Source organism: Hypomesus nipponensis, chromosome 8 (genome assembly GCF_054491055.1).
Source record: "Hypomesus nipponensis isolate SF chromosome 8, ASM5449105v1, whole genome shotgun sequence".
Lineage (NCBI taxonomy): Eukaryota > Metazoa > Chordata > Actinopteri > Osmeriformes > Osmeridae > Hypomesus > Hypomesus nipponensis.
In genome coordinates this window covers 4,480,223-4,492,950 of record NC_140368.1, presented here as the reverse complement: position 1 = coordinate 4,492,950, position 12,728 = coordinate 4,480,223, and the positions used below count along the sequence as shown (strand labels likewise).

General features: G+C 45.6%; 1 protein-coding gene across 1 annotated transcript; it reads right to left on the bottom strand.

The window, feature by feature from the left end:
* Positions 1 to 437: 437 nt before the first annotated feature.
* LOC146274806 (cysteine-rich secretory protein LCCL domain-containing 1-like) lies at positions 438 to 12,397 on the bottom strand. Its single transcript, XM_084702992.1, has 15 exons — positions 12,124 to 12,397; positions 11,162 to 11,563; positions 5,394 to 5,512; positions 5,085 to 5,217; positions 4,865 to 4,980; positions 4,583 to 4,683; positions 4,278 to 4,466; positions 3,501 to 3,561; positions 3,312 to 3,378; positions 3,086 to 3,216; positions 2,952 to 2,995; positions 2,769 to 2,841; positions 2,603 to 2,678; positions 2,310 to 2,443; positions 438 to 1,738 (listed from the first exon to the last, which is right to left on the bottom strand). Exons 2-15 carry the CDS (start codon positions 11,420 to 11,422, stop codon positions 1,687 to 1,689), a joined length of 1,557 nt encoding a protein of 518 aa, XP_084559118.1. The 5' UTR covers positions 11,423 to 11,563; positions 12,124 to 12,397; the 3' UTR covers positions 438 to 1,686.
* Positions 12,398 to 12,728: the final 331 nt, after the last annotated feature.

Sequence of the window (12,728 nt, the reverse complement as noted above, 5' to 3'; positions counted from 1 at the left end):
GTGTGGAGGAGCAGTGGACTAGACCTGGACCTCTTGAGGTGTTTTTCCAATCATCGAAGAGTCATGTTTGTCTAACCTGCTGGATCCGGTAAGGGCCATGGGCCTTGTTCAAGTTGAGAAAAGAAGCTCAAGTTCCAGTTAGTACTACTACGTTACATTACTTTACTTACTAAACAAGAAACATTGTTTTGAGACAGCAGGGAAATATCAAAAGGATCCCGGCCAAAGAACCACAAAACATCAGTATGTTGGCTGTTCAGGGATAACATGCACTGTATTACAGTCAAAATCACGAGGGAACTTGGTTGTGTTGTATTAAATCATTTGCTAAATTCCCTCGACAAAAGGAGGAAGGATTGCTTAAATATGACACAAAAGACATATAGTTGAAATGTTTTATTGCAAAATGAACTGATTTTCTCTAACAAATTGAGGTAGGGAAAATGCATGTACAAAGACAACATGGCAAATTGTGTGTTTCCATTATGCATGATGATTTTGAAAAGACTTGTTGAAAACAAGTTGTTGAAAACAAGTTGAAAAGAGCTGTTTTATAAATAAAGTTTTATTGTCTACCACACAAATATCAAGGTCACCAGAAACAATATATTCAGATTTAACATGCGGGTAGTAGGCATAATTACATTAAAAGTAGCACCCTTGAATGTTGTGTGTTCTAGTTTTGTGTCACAAATCATTTAGTGTGCATACAGTACAGTACAGCTAAAGGTCAGATGAAGGCTTTATATACCAATGTACTGTAACTAAGTTGTACTTGTTGTTCGATAAGCTGGTCTTTATTTCACAGTCCAATCAGACAAAAAAACGTACCAACTACAATGCTAAATTGTATTTTTCTTGACAAGCACCATAAACAAAGTCCCGTTATGTGACAACCAGAACAATTACGATGTTGGGATTACTGAGTGAGAAACAGGTGAACACAAAGCAAGAACTCAAGCATGATGGGAGAATAAAGTAGGATGTTCTGGATGTTTCTGACTACCCGACCAGCAGGGAGCTTCACCTCTGATAAACATTATCTTACAAAGTCATAACATCTCTATAGGAATAATGACACAGCAAAATTATAGCAGCATTCCTTGACTCAACTACCCATAATGCAATATAAAAACTCAATACAAAAATAAATGCATCATAATGTGCACCACTTATATTCTTTAAAAGGACAACCACAACATCAGAATACTCCAGAGCACCACTAACATGTGCCTAACTTGAAAACGTTTAACGGAACATGCTCTAAAAACAACAAAGAGATGAAAAAGAACAGCAAATAATATGGTTTATTATCTTTAAGTGCCGACTACTGTATCCTTTTTACATTTTCTGTCAATTTGTCAAAGAGACAAGATCCACTTACAGTATGTGCAACATAACATATATTGAACGTATAAAATATATTTACAGTTTATACCATTTTCCCTAACGAGACAGCATCTAAGTAGGAGCATAAGAACCCCTACCCATAGCCCCTCCCTAGCTCTGCGTTTGAGTGTGTAAAGTTTCCTTTCTCGTTTTACGTTGCCGTGGAGACGATCTGCGGGCAACGACAAGGTCGGCGAAGCCTAGCGCAACCCCCAGCAAACAGACGGTGGGCCGGAGGACTGCCTGATAAACATCCACGTGCTCGGTGTGATTGGCCAGTCTGCCCTGTAGCGGCGCTCAGATCACTGCGAAGAGCTGGAAGGCCTTTCCTCCTGGGGGGTTCTGCAGGCTGGAGGACGAGGAAAACACATCCAGAGGTCAGGCAGGGTGTGGCATGCGTCAGGAACAGAACACGTTCTGCCACTGTTCAGACGCGAGGATGAAAGACACAGGTCAGGTGAGATCAGATTTCAGTGGTTCAAAGAAAGACGTCCACGTCAAGCTAGTACAAACGCACAGATGACAGATACAACTCAAACAGTTGGGTTCTGGCGCTCTTCAAAACAAGCACAGAAATTGCTGCCGTTTATACGCCAACAATACAATTTTTGAAAAAAGTGACATGAATGAAGGGATTATTGAAAAACAAATAGATGATAGACAGACACAAACACAAAGGCTCCTGCCATGAATCCAAACCAGCACACATAGAGAAACAGAGACAGATCATTAGAACTTTTTGAATATTTGATACTGACTACCCACTATGATGAAGAATACTTTCCATTCTTCCCCTCAGCATTTCCCTCTCTCAGATTCCCTGACTCTCTCTCCTCCCTGACTGGTTTAACGTGCTGACAAGTGCTAGACACCATGGCCAGATTAGCCAGCAAACTGACGGATTAGCCGTCCAGCTGTACCTCTCGGAGAAAATGCCGTTTTGGTACGAGGCGATGTACTGTTTCCGCTTGTCCACCGGCATCACGTCGATGTAGCCACCCACATCGTTCCTGAGCACCCCTGCGTGTAACGCTGACCGGCATATGCTGGATTTCTGGAGACCCCAACGCCACAGAGAACAGAGTAGACAACTGCATTTCAGAATCTCACATCCGTTCCAATTTTGTATCCATTACAAAGGTTGCATCATTTCACGTTGAATTATAATCTATTTTTAATATTTTGTATATATTTATAAGACCTGGTGACTTACATCTGAGTATGTTCTGGTACCGATGACCCGTGATATGTGAGGGTTCTCTTCCATACAGTTACTGGGGCAGTACAGTCTGAAAAGAGACAGGCTAAGTCAGTATCAGGCTAACTCTGTATCAAAGAGAGAAAGTAGAAAGGGAGAGAGATTCAAGGTTGAACAGTACCTTGGACAATGCTTCACAGGCTTCTGATAGGAACATAACTGTGCTACGGTCGTCTCACAGTTAATGGCTTTAACTAGAGAGGGGATGACAGACAACACATGATTCACAGAAGATTGAAGTGAGACACCAACACGATGACTTCTGTAGTGTAACTGATGAAAAAGACGACACGGCGAAACTGACCTGTTACTCTGTCAACAATAAAAGCATTGGCACTCTGGTACTTCCTGTGAAAGAGCACACAAGGTCAGTCAAGATCCGGAAGGATATCAAATAGCATCTCACCTCACATCTATAGATCATCAACATGACCTTACCCAAGGGACTGGACACCATTCTTGTTGGATTTGATGAAGAACTCCTTTCTACCTTGTCTTGTCACATCCAGCCATCCTCCATCGTTGTCTATGACACCGGCGTGGAGGCCAGCTCTGCAGATACTCGATTGCTTCGAATCAAATCCAATTCAAACAAAATTTTATTCATGTTTCCATTTGAATTGAGTGGACACAGATGAATACTATCTGTCTCTGTAGCACTCACCATCTCATAGTGCACTGTTCCCACTACTTTCCCTCTGCTATCAATACAGCCAGCTGGACACTCATACCTGTAGACAAATAGCAACGTGTTGGTGTCGCATTCATTCAAAAAATTATGGAAAACAATGGATTATGGCTGTATTGATCATTTGTTCAAAGGTAGATGAGCGTGAGCAAATGATTACATTACCTGTTACAGGTGGTTCCTTTGCATTGATCTCGTAGTTTAGTATCACAGGTCACAAGTTGAGCTGAATTGCACAGAGACACAAACCCACACACAAACAGACACATAAACACACACAGAACTGTTAGCCTAGCACAAGGCAGCATGCCGTGCATGTGCACAGCATGTGGAGTAGCAGCTCTCTGAAGCATGGGTACCACTATAGAGAGCCTTGTGGTGGATTATCGGGGTGTTCTTTTGATGCTTCCAGAACGAAGCATTCCTGACGCAGGGCTGAGCAGGGTGGTCAGTCGAGAGAAGCAGGCCTCAGCCTGGCCCCCTGCTCAGGAGAGAGGAAGCCATTTAAAAACCACAAGCCCCTGCCCACACGTGCCCCCCGCTCTGCACTCTGCAAGCCAAAAGCAAACACACACAGGAGATCTCTGCTGAAACAATAAGACATTCCTCCTTGCTCTAAAGAGTGACTTGCAATATTAAGTCTGCTGGAGAGAAAAAACTGTCAGGGTGAATTAGGGACGTGACAGATAAAACCTGCAGAACTTCAAGGCAATTTTGAAGAAATTGCACCAAAACATTTCCGTGGAGGTTTTTTTTTCCTTTTTGCTCCCCGTTTTGCTTAATCAACAATAACCGGTATAAGATGGAGGGGTTCTTAGAATTCCATGGTTTTGACCTGCTTTTCCCTAAGCCCAACCATCCCACCCTCAAAAACCAGAACCCGTATCCCCCCCATGCTGAGAAGAAACCGGACCCAGAATAAACACTTAAATGGCCGCTTACACATCTGCTGTGTGTTGACCACCTCGTTCCTTTCCAGACTCTCAGAACGGGGGTTGGTGGTAGTGGCCGGGGGGAGGTTGGGTTTGGGGGCCCGGGGCCGAGGTTTCGGGAGGTTTCGGGGTTCCTCTTGTTCAATGAAGTTGTTTTCCTCCGTTTCCTCTTGTGGAGTATGGGTTTCAGAGCCATCGTCTGCAGGAAAGGGAAGGATAGTGTTTCGGTTCAGAGCGCAGGGCTGCTGTTTCGCTACAGGGCCGGACAGAAAATAGCAGGCTATTGGGCTCTCCCTTACACAAACCCACTCACACCTTTGTAGCAGAGGTTGTCCTTGCAGCCTCCTCCATAGCTGGGCGGGCAGGCAGAGCATGGGGTGCCATGTTTGTAGGGGGCGTGGCCCCACCAGTTACCTCTACAGGTACAGGTCAGATATTACAGGTTAGTGGAATACATTATCTCTGACAATATGCAAAAATGCCCTTTATTTTGATTTATTTAAGTCTTAATGCTGGTTTACTATGTACTCTCTGAGAATGTGGAAACTTTATACAATAACTTTAGTGGAAAATAAACCCATTTCATAACAGCCGTACTTTGCCTGATAGTTGCAAACCAGGTAGACAGCTTTGGCCCAGATTTGACCCCAAACGTTCATGTTGTAGCACATGTTGATGGCACAGCCAATACGATTGCTGGTGGCCCATACCAGCTGTGGAAACAGGAAAGAGAGTTAACAACAAAGGAAAACACAGTCAACCAGGTCCACACTGGATACCCCCATGTTCGGAAGAAGTGGTACAGTCTACACGTTACCTGTGTATAGTGTGTGCAGACAGGACCGGAGCATCTATAGGGGCAGTAGGGGTCACACTCCTGTGGGTAGGGAAAGGAGAAGTCTTTCACCTCGTCATACCACGCCTGGACGTGAAACGTGGGGGGACGAAATCTAGCATGAGACAGAGTAAAAAAATAAAGTCAGAGTCAGAGCCAAACTTGAATGTGTTGTTTATGTTCTGTGAGACTCAACGTGAAGCCAACTCCTAACTGTATACAACAATGTCAAGTGACAACAGAGTGGTTTTAGATTCAGTGGGCTGGCTGTGTGAGTGGTGTCTGGCACACCTTCCCCAGTGAGCCCCAAGGTTCTGTCCTATCTGAGGCAGGAGGCTGGCAGGCCCATGCTCCCATAAACACGTCTCCGCCCACTCCTCCGCCGTCCTCTCCAGCTCGGTGTCCCACGACTGCAGCAAGAGAGAAGAGAGACAGAGAGAGACGCGTGAGGGGACAGAAACACAGACACAAGGCTCTCGACACACAGCACCACACATCGACGCTGTGAGTCACTACGGCTCTGCTGAGGCCGACCGGGAGAGACGGCGTAGACGCCATGAGCGAACGCTGCGCTGCAGATCTGCTGTTGCTGTAAAGTGAACGGCTGGAGAGGGATTTCTCGTTGGCTGTGCTGGACCAGGCAGAGGCTTATTTTCCCTAAAGATTGAGGTTATTCCAAAAATGAGGAAAAAAAAGAGAAAAAAAAGAGAGACAGGGCAGGCTGATTTTCCTTAAGTAATACATCCCATATGTCTGCAAAGGGGTCCAGTATGGCTGCCCCTTCTATGATGCCCTCTCGCCAAGTTTGGTTATGGTCGGAAGCAGAATACACCAGCCGTTCTGGAGGTTTTGCGGTGCATTGCAAAGACTGTCGTTTTTCACATAGTAAAATAACAGTAATCATTCTGTTGAAGGTAACTCTATTTTAAATGCACACCTTAACTTTCACCTTGGGCTGAGACATCCTATACTTGGCGATTGTGTAAGTGTGTGTATTTAAGTGTGTGTATTTAAGTGTGTGTATGTAAGTGTGTGTATATAAGTGTGCGGGTGTCAGAGCTTAGACATTTCACACGTTGGGTCCTGGACATCCAAAAGTGTGGCCCCCCAGTAAATCTCAACCAATCACAGAGTCGAAAATAGAGCACCCCCCCTTCCACTCTACGCTCATTTTGTGCCCCTAAAAACAACTGCTGGTCTCCACATTTAGTCCTGCTGTGACACAAGCCTGCCCGGCAACAGGATGCCTGCTAGTGCTTCACATTAACTCTCTAAACAGGTTACACAGCTCATTCTGGGAATTTAAAGCAGCTGAGTGGAGCTGTTTGGGTAAAGCTGGGATGTTGAGGCAATGTTGGTGGACTGACACTGCCATGGCAACACAAGGAGGTATATCAGATACCAGAGAAGGTCTGTTGTAAAAAACGTTGAAGGAACGTTGTATAAATAAACCAAGGGGGCCTTCCTAGGTACTGTGGGGGGAGGGAGGGGGGGGAGTTCGTTCATTCAGCACCTGTGCCTGTGTGTGTTTGTGTGAAGTACATACTTTCTGCAGTCCCTTTTTCTACCTGTAGGGTGGACTGTACAGTAGTGCGTAACACTTGCTGTTTAGCACAGCCAGGGAAAGTATTAGGAAGGGACATGGAAAGTATCTGTGGTACTATAACTCAGATGATTAGTAGACCATGGCTTTGCTTTATTACACCCTTGTTCCCTATGTCATACTCTTCATCGATTCTCCTGACAAGTAACCCTATTTTCCCTTGCCAAAAGACTAATCAATGTGTTTACGCTGGGAACTCAACCGCAAAACATTACCGATGAAATGTGGAGATTGGCAAAATCGTCTTTGAATCCTTCAACTTTAGAAATGTGAGCACAATGTAATCCTATGAATGGCTACTTTGTAAGGGTGACAGGAGTGTTTTAGACCACAAGTGATCAATCCAACGGAGGTCACTGAGTCCATTCGAGTGAGCCACACCAACTTTGACCAAATCTTTTTTTTTTAAGTAAGAAAATAGCTTAGTGTGGTTTGGATGATTACAAATATATGTTTTGTAACATTAAAGTTACATAATTCAGTGAGCACATAAAAAAGTGGCAATTTTCCACACGGTATACAACCACATTCCCGCAAAAGGGAAGACGGACAAAAAAAACGAACCATACGAGTTATGAAAAAAGCTTTTTACCAAGACACATTTTTGGGATCTCTTGTGTTTCGTGCTTTCTGCTGCCTGAATGTCAAAGTACTGCTGTTTGCACAGTCAACCAGTGGGGGGGGGGGGCTCCGAACCCCAGCCTCTGACCGCACTTCTGCTGGGGCTTGTAAAGAAAAACATGTCCCCTGCTAAATGCTTTCAGCGCCGTGCACACTGCATTGTTTATTTCACTTAACACCTCATTTACGTCCAGTTCTTTTTTTCTTTTTTTTTACGCTTGGTCATCTGGTCTTGCATTCCTACGGGTGCAGAATGGCAAACTTCCATTTGTGAGTTTGAGAGAGAAAGGGAGAGAGAGAGAGAGAGAGAGAGAGAGAGAGAGAGAGAGAGAGAGAGAGAGAGAGAGAGAGAGAGAGAGAGAGAGAGAGAGAGAGAGAGAGAGAAAGACAGAGAGAAAGAAAGAAAGAAAGAAAGAAAGAAAGAGAGACGAGAGAGTGTACAGACAGAGAGAGGGGCAGAAAATACAGTGCACATGAGAGTGCTAGAGAGAGAGAGAGATGGCGCACTGAAGAAAAAAAGACAAGATAGAAAGAGAAAAGAAGAGGTTTGATATATAAAAAGATGGTTGGCTGTGTTGTGAGGAAGCATGCAAAACAAGTGTGAGAAATAGAGGGAGAAAGAGAGATCGACCAAGAGGCAGACAGGAAGAATAAGAGACTGTTTATCTGAATGTGTGCGTGCGTGTACAGTATGTGTGTTGACAGTCCAATGTCCAGAACACCAGTTGCATTCCCACAGCCACAGAGCAAGTCCTGCCATTGTCACCCCAGTACGCTGTCAAACTGTGAAAGCTTGACTCCAGACCGGAGAAGCCCCTCATAGGCAGCCTTTGACCAAACTGGCTATTGATACCCTTTGTCAAGCACATCATTCCTCATCCGCTCACTATAATACTGCCTTCTGATTGTGGTTTGGAAGACGAAATCAACAGGGGTAATGCCAAGTTGGTCTGAAAATTGCTCCGAAATGTCAACCGAGAAAAACTTTACTCGACTCTGTAAAACACTTGATCACCAGCAGACTTCCCGGGATATGGTCCAGATATGTTTACAGGAACGAACGTTCACACTTTCCAGATAGAGAAGAAAAATCAATACAGCTACATCCCAAAATGTAAATACCAGCACCTCAGCTCCAACTGGAAAATAGCCTCACTCTCACTCAAATATCAAAGCTAGGATGGCCCTCTTTCACAAGATGTCATCTGTTTGTCAAACAGTGCTTCAAACACTTACACCCTACTGTTTATATCAGTAGGTCAGCCTGGGAGTGAGGAGAATGCCTTAGTCACTCCTGGCTCTGGGAGGACGGCGGGCCGACTGGATGGCTGTGGAGTGAGTGCTTATCCAGGAAATTCTTCTCAGCCGCTGTGTGGGATCATGCCAGAGTGGGAACTGAGCCACGGGGATCAGGGAGAGAGAGAGAGAGAGAGGGAGAGAGAGAGAGAGAGAGAGAGAGAGAGAGAGGAGAGAGAGAGAGAGAGGGAGAGGGAGAGGGAGGGAGGGAGGGAGGGAGGGAGGGAGGGAGAGAGAGAGAGAGAGAGAGAGAGAGAGAGAGAGAGAGAGAGAGAGAGGGAGAGAGAGGGAGCGAGGAGGGGAGTTTTGGCTTGATGTTATCTACTAGAGCTGCTATTATGATTACAACCGAGGTCAATAGGGTTGTTCTGTAATACTATGATAAACTACAAACCCAACTGACCCACTGTGTGTGTGTACGTGGGGATAAAAAAGGTATAGATACTGTAGTGAGGCATGGTACCAGAGAGTATCTACAGCTATAAAGCCAATTCTGAAAGTTACATTCATTCATTTAGGAAGCCGGTGTGGGAAAAATAGAGAAAAAGAGAGAAAGAGATAGAAAGAAATAGAGAAAGAGATTGAAAAACAGAGCCCTTTGAAAAGCTGGGCTGAGGCCCATTTGCCCCTGCACAAAAGCAAGACAGTAAGAGCAATGATACACTTGATACTGCATGCCATCGTCCATAATAACTGTATTACACAAGATTCTCCAATCATTCTTCGCTCCTTCATCTGTCCCTGCCTCCTCTCTGTCCATTTTCTGAGCCCTCCATCATCATTCTTTTCTAAGTTTTCTCACACTTGTATTCCCTTAAATCCCTCTCCAAATTCTTCAACTTTTTTTGTCTCATTCTGATCCAAGCTCTTCTGGTGTCTCACTCTCCTGACCACATCGTCAACAGCCCCTCCTATTTCTACCTTCTCTCAACTCTCTAATACAGCCTCTCCTCTCCCTTCTTCATTCCACACTATCCCCAATGTCCCTCTCTCTCTCTCACGCACACACATCAAACACGCATTAATTCAGTCTGTCTTCCTTCCTCTCTCACACACGCACACACTCTCATGATCTACATCTTTCTCTTCCTCTCTCTTTTGCAGTGTTATTGTTGCATGTCTCTCAATATTTCACCCCTGGGTGCCCCTGCAGCTAAAAAAGTCAGCCAACTGTAACAGGAGCCAGTAGAAGCTGCGCTCTGCTGCCTCAGCATCTCCTCACTGGAGCATGTCCCAAACAGGGGGCTGCCACGAAGAGAGACAAACCTCCCTCTCCCTCTCCCTCTCCCTCTCCCTCTCCCTCTCCCTCTCCCTCTCCCTCTCCCTCCCTCCCTCCCTCCCTCCCTCCCTCCCTCCCTCCCTCCCTCCCTCCCTCCCTCCCTCCCTCTCTCCCTCCGTCTCTCCCTCTCTCTCTCTCTCTCTCTCTCTCTCTCTCTCTCTCTCTCTCTCTGTCTCTCTGTCTCTCTCTGTTTCTTTCTCTCTGTCTCATACACAAAAACACAGAGGTCGCAAATACAGCTTGTCAGTGACCCAATCAGCCAGTCCAGACATTAACTGGAGTGAAACTCTTGTGTTGCTGTCATCACGTATCACCCTCCCTTCTTCTAGCGCTTTCTCAGCTGAGATGAAGGAAGGGAGAAGCTAATGCACCCTGCACACTTCATCTGAGACGAGCTGTCTTAGTGGCACTGCACTGCACAACATCACCGTCAGGATCATACTGGACACAATCAAAAATGTGCATCTGTTTTCATCTGTTTGCCCTCGCTCCACAGAGTGCTTATGTAGAGCTGCCTGGCACTACCAAAAGGGTAATGGTTTCTGTGAGTACAGCACAACCGGGGTAGGGCACCAGGCTGGGTGGGGAGGGCTTCAGGGGCGCAGGGTGGGGGTAAGGTGGGGGTATTAGGAGCGGGAGGGAAAGCTGATAAAACGAGAGGTGGTCTCAAACAGCAGCTGGGAGTGTGCTGCACATGCTCCGTGAAAGGTGATCCTGCTCCACACACACAAACACACACACACACACACACCCTCACACCCACCCAGAGACCCGATGAAGACAGTCTAACCGAGCTCATTTGTATATGTCGAACAACATACAATGAAAGGAAAGTCCCGACCACAGCACCTGATGCTACAGTAGGGAGTGTTTGAGTTAGCAGCAAGGGGTAAAACGCAGTGTGTTTGTGGTTCTGCCCAATGGGCTCTGTGCCAGCAGGTCAGGTGACGCGGGCGGAGGAGACCGTGGCATGCCCTGCTCATTAGGCAGTAGTATAGGTCGCAAGAAGGCCACTATTTGGAGAAAAAAACTACATCTCCCAGAACTTCAGGGGCCCCTGCCTATCACTCTGACCTGAATACTAGTCTTTTATTATTGAAGAGACAGCCAAACTCCACAGTCATACTTCTGATACTCCAGCTGCTCTGTCTGCGCTGATACACTGACAATGTCAAGCTGTTTTAGGACAATGAAACTGACTCGTGTCCGGTAGACTATAGCTACAGCGTATGGGTGAATTGCTGTGTTGCGGAATCTTACCATGTACTCCATGTTAGAGGCCTGGGGGTAGACCTGTCCTCTCAGCTTGTTGTGCAGATCCAGGATCATTTGCATGTCGCTGTCTGTGATGGCCCTCCGGCCTCTCTGCTTGGCCTGCCACCACTCCCCGTCCTCATCCAAATACTTGTCCAGCAGGGCCTCCCAGCCTGTGGAGTTGGGCTGCATCACCATGGAGACGGCCGTCCGGAACACCAGGAGCAGGGTCAGACCCCTGAACCATCCCTGGGATGCAAACCTCATAATCGGGGGAAGACGATGAGCTTTTTAACGTCTCCTCTGCTGGAACGGGACAGAGAGGGGAGGCTCAGAGATCTTCCCTTTTCCTTCTCTTTTTTTCTCTTTCTCTCGGTTTATTTTTCCTCTCTTCCTCCACTAAATGAGCTGGCAAAGAAAGACATTTAAGAGAGCAAAACAGTATTATTGGTCTGGGTTCGCAAACTGTATCCAATTCGCTAAATAATTTGAGTCAATATTGAACTTGGGAGGTTGAGTCCATTAGACCGCAGAGGCTTGCTGGTGTACAGTAGAGTCCTGGCTTGGTGGGTTGCCATTAGAAATCTCTGGGGATTCACTGGTAGTAAATTGGCACGCTATTGATAGCTATTTGCCCTTTCCAAGGAAATAAACCCTTACTAGTGTTTTTGACTTCCTTGACATTTCATGCTATGCTGACAGATTTCCTTTTAGTTAAAACTGAACCTCAGATTGCAGCTAAATGGCCATGCACTGTCTTTGGAAGTGTTGAGAAACATCTAAAACCTCCAGGGTACACATCAGCAGCTCATATTTCCTGCCATATTTATGTTCCAATGGTTGTTTTGGAAACTGCAATGATACGCTATGATGTAGTTTCTGAACTGTGACAAAGTGTGTAAAAAAAAAAAAAACACTAAATATAAACTTCAGTAATTAATCGAGAGAGCGAATAGCCAAATAATTACCTTAGTTCCGTATCAATATTTCCAGTCCTGCGAAGATGTGACGAAGTCAAAACTTGCAATATGCAGAATGGACCGTATGAGGCAGCGATGAATACCACAAATTCATGTGGGCTAGTTTGGATAGCACAGGTGACTGGAATGTTGCCACTCAAAGCGCCCTGCATGTGAATATTTTGTACGTGTAAGTATGTGTACACTTCTCGTGACGACCTTTCGCAGCTGAGAAGTCTTTCTTCTGGCAAAAATCTTGCACTAAAGCCGCAAAAGCATCACTTCACATTTATCCTCAAGTTGGCTGCACAGTAATGTGACGTTTCTGACCACGCCTTTCCCAAAGTTCTAAAACAACCCACTTGTTCATGCCCACACCGTGTGTATGTGCGTGTGCGAGTCTTTACATGTGTGTGTGTGTGTGTTTGCGTGTGTGTGTGTGCGCGGGCGTGTGTGTGTGCATGTGTGTTTAAATACATAAAGCAAAGCATAGAACAACATAAAATCGTTATTTTTTGGACTTTATTGTAATACCACGGCTATAATGGAATGTGAACAACGATCCCTAAGCCTTCCTCACGTCTTCATTAGAAGATATTATGGCGCAAATTGTC

Coding starts and splice junctions, on each gene's coding strand:
- LOC146274806 (XM_084702992.1), bottom strand. CDS start 11,422: ATGAGGTTTGCATCCCAGGGATGGTTCAGGGGTCTGACCCTGCTCCTG. Junction 4,684..4,864: donor GTTTGCAACTATCAGGCAAA/GTACGGCTGTTA, acceptor CTGTACCTGTAG/AGGTAACTGGTGGGGCCACG. Junction 3,217..3,311: donor GAACAGTGCACTATGAGATG/GTGAGTGCTACA, acceptor TTTGATTCGAAG/CAATCGAGTATCTGCAGAGC.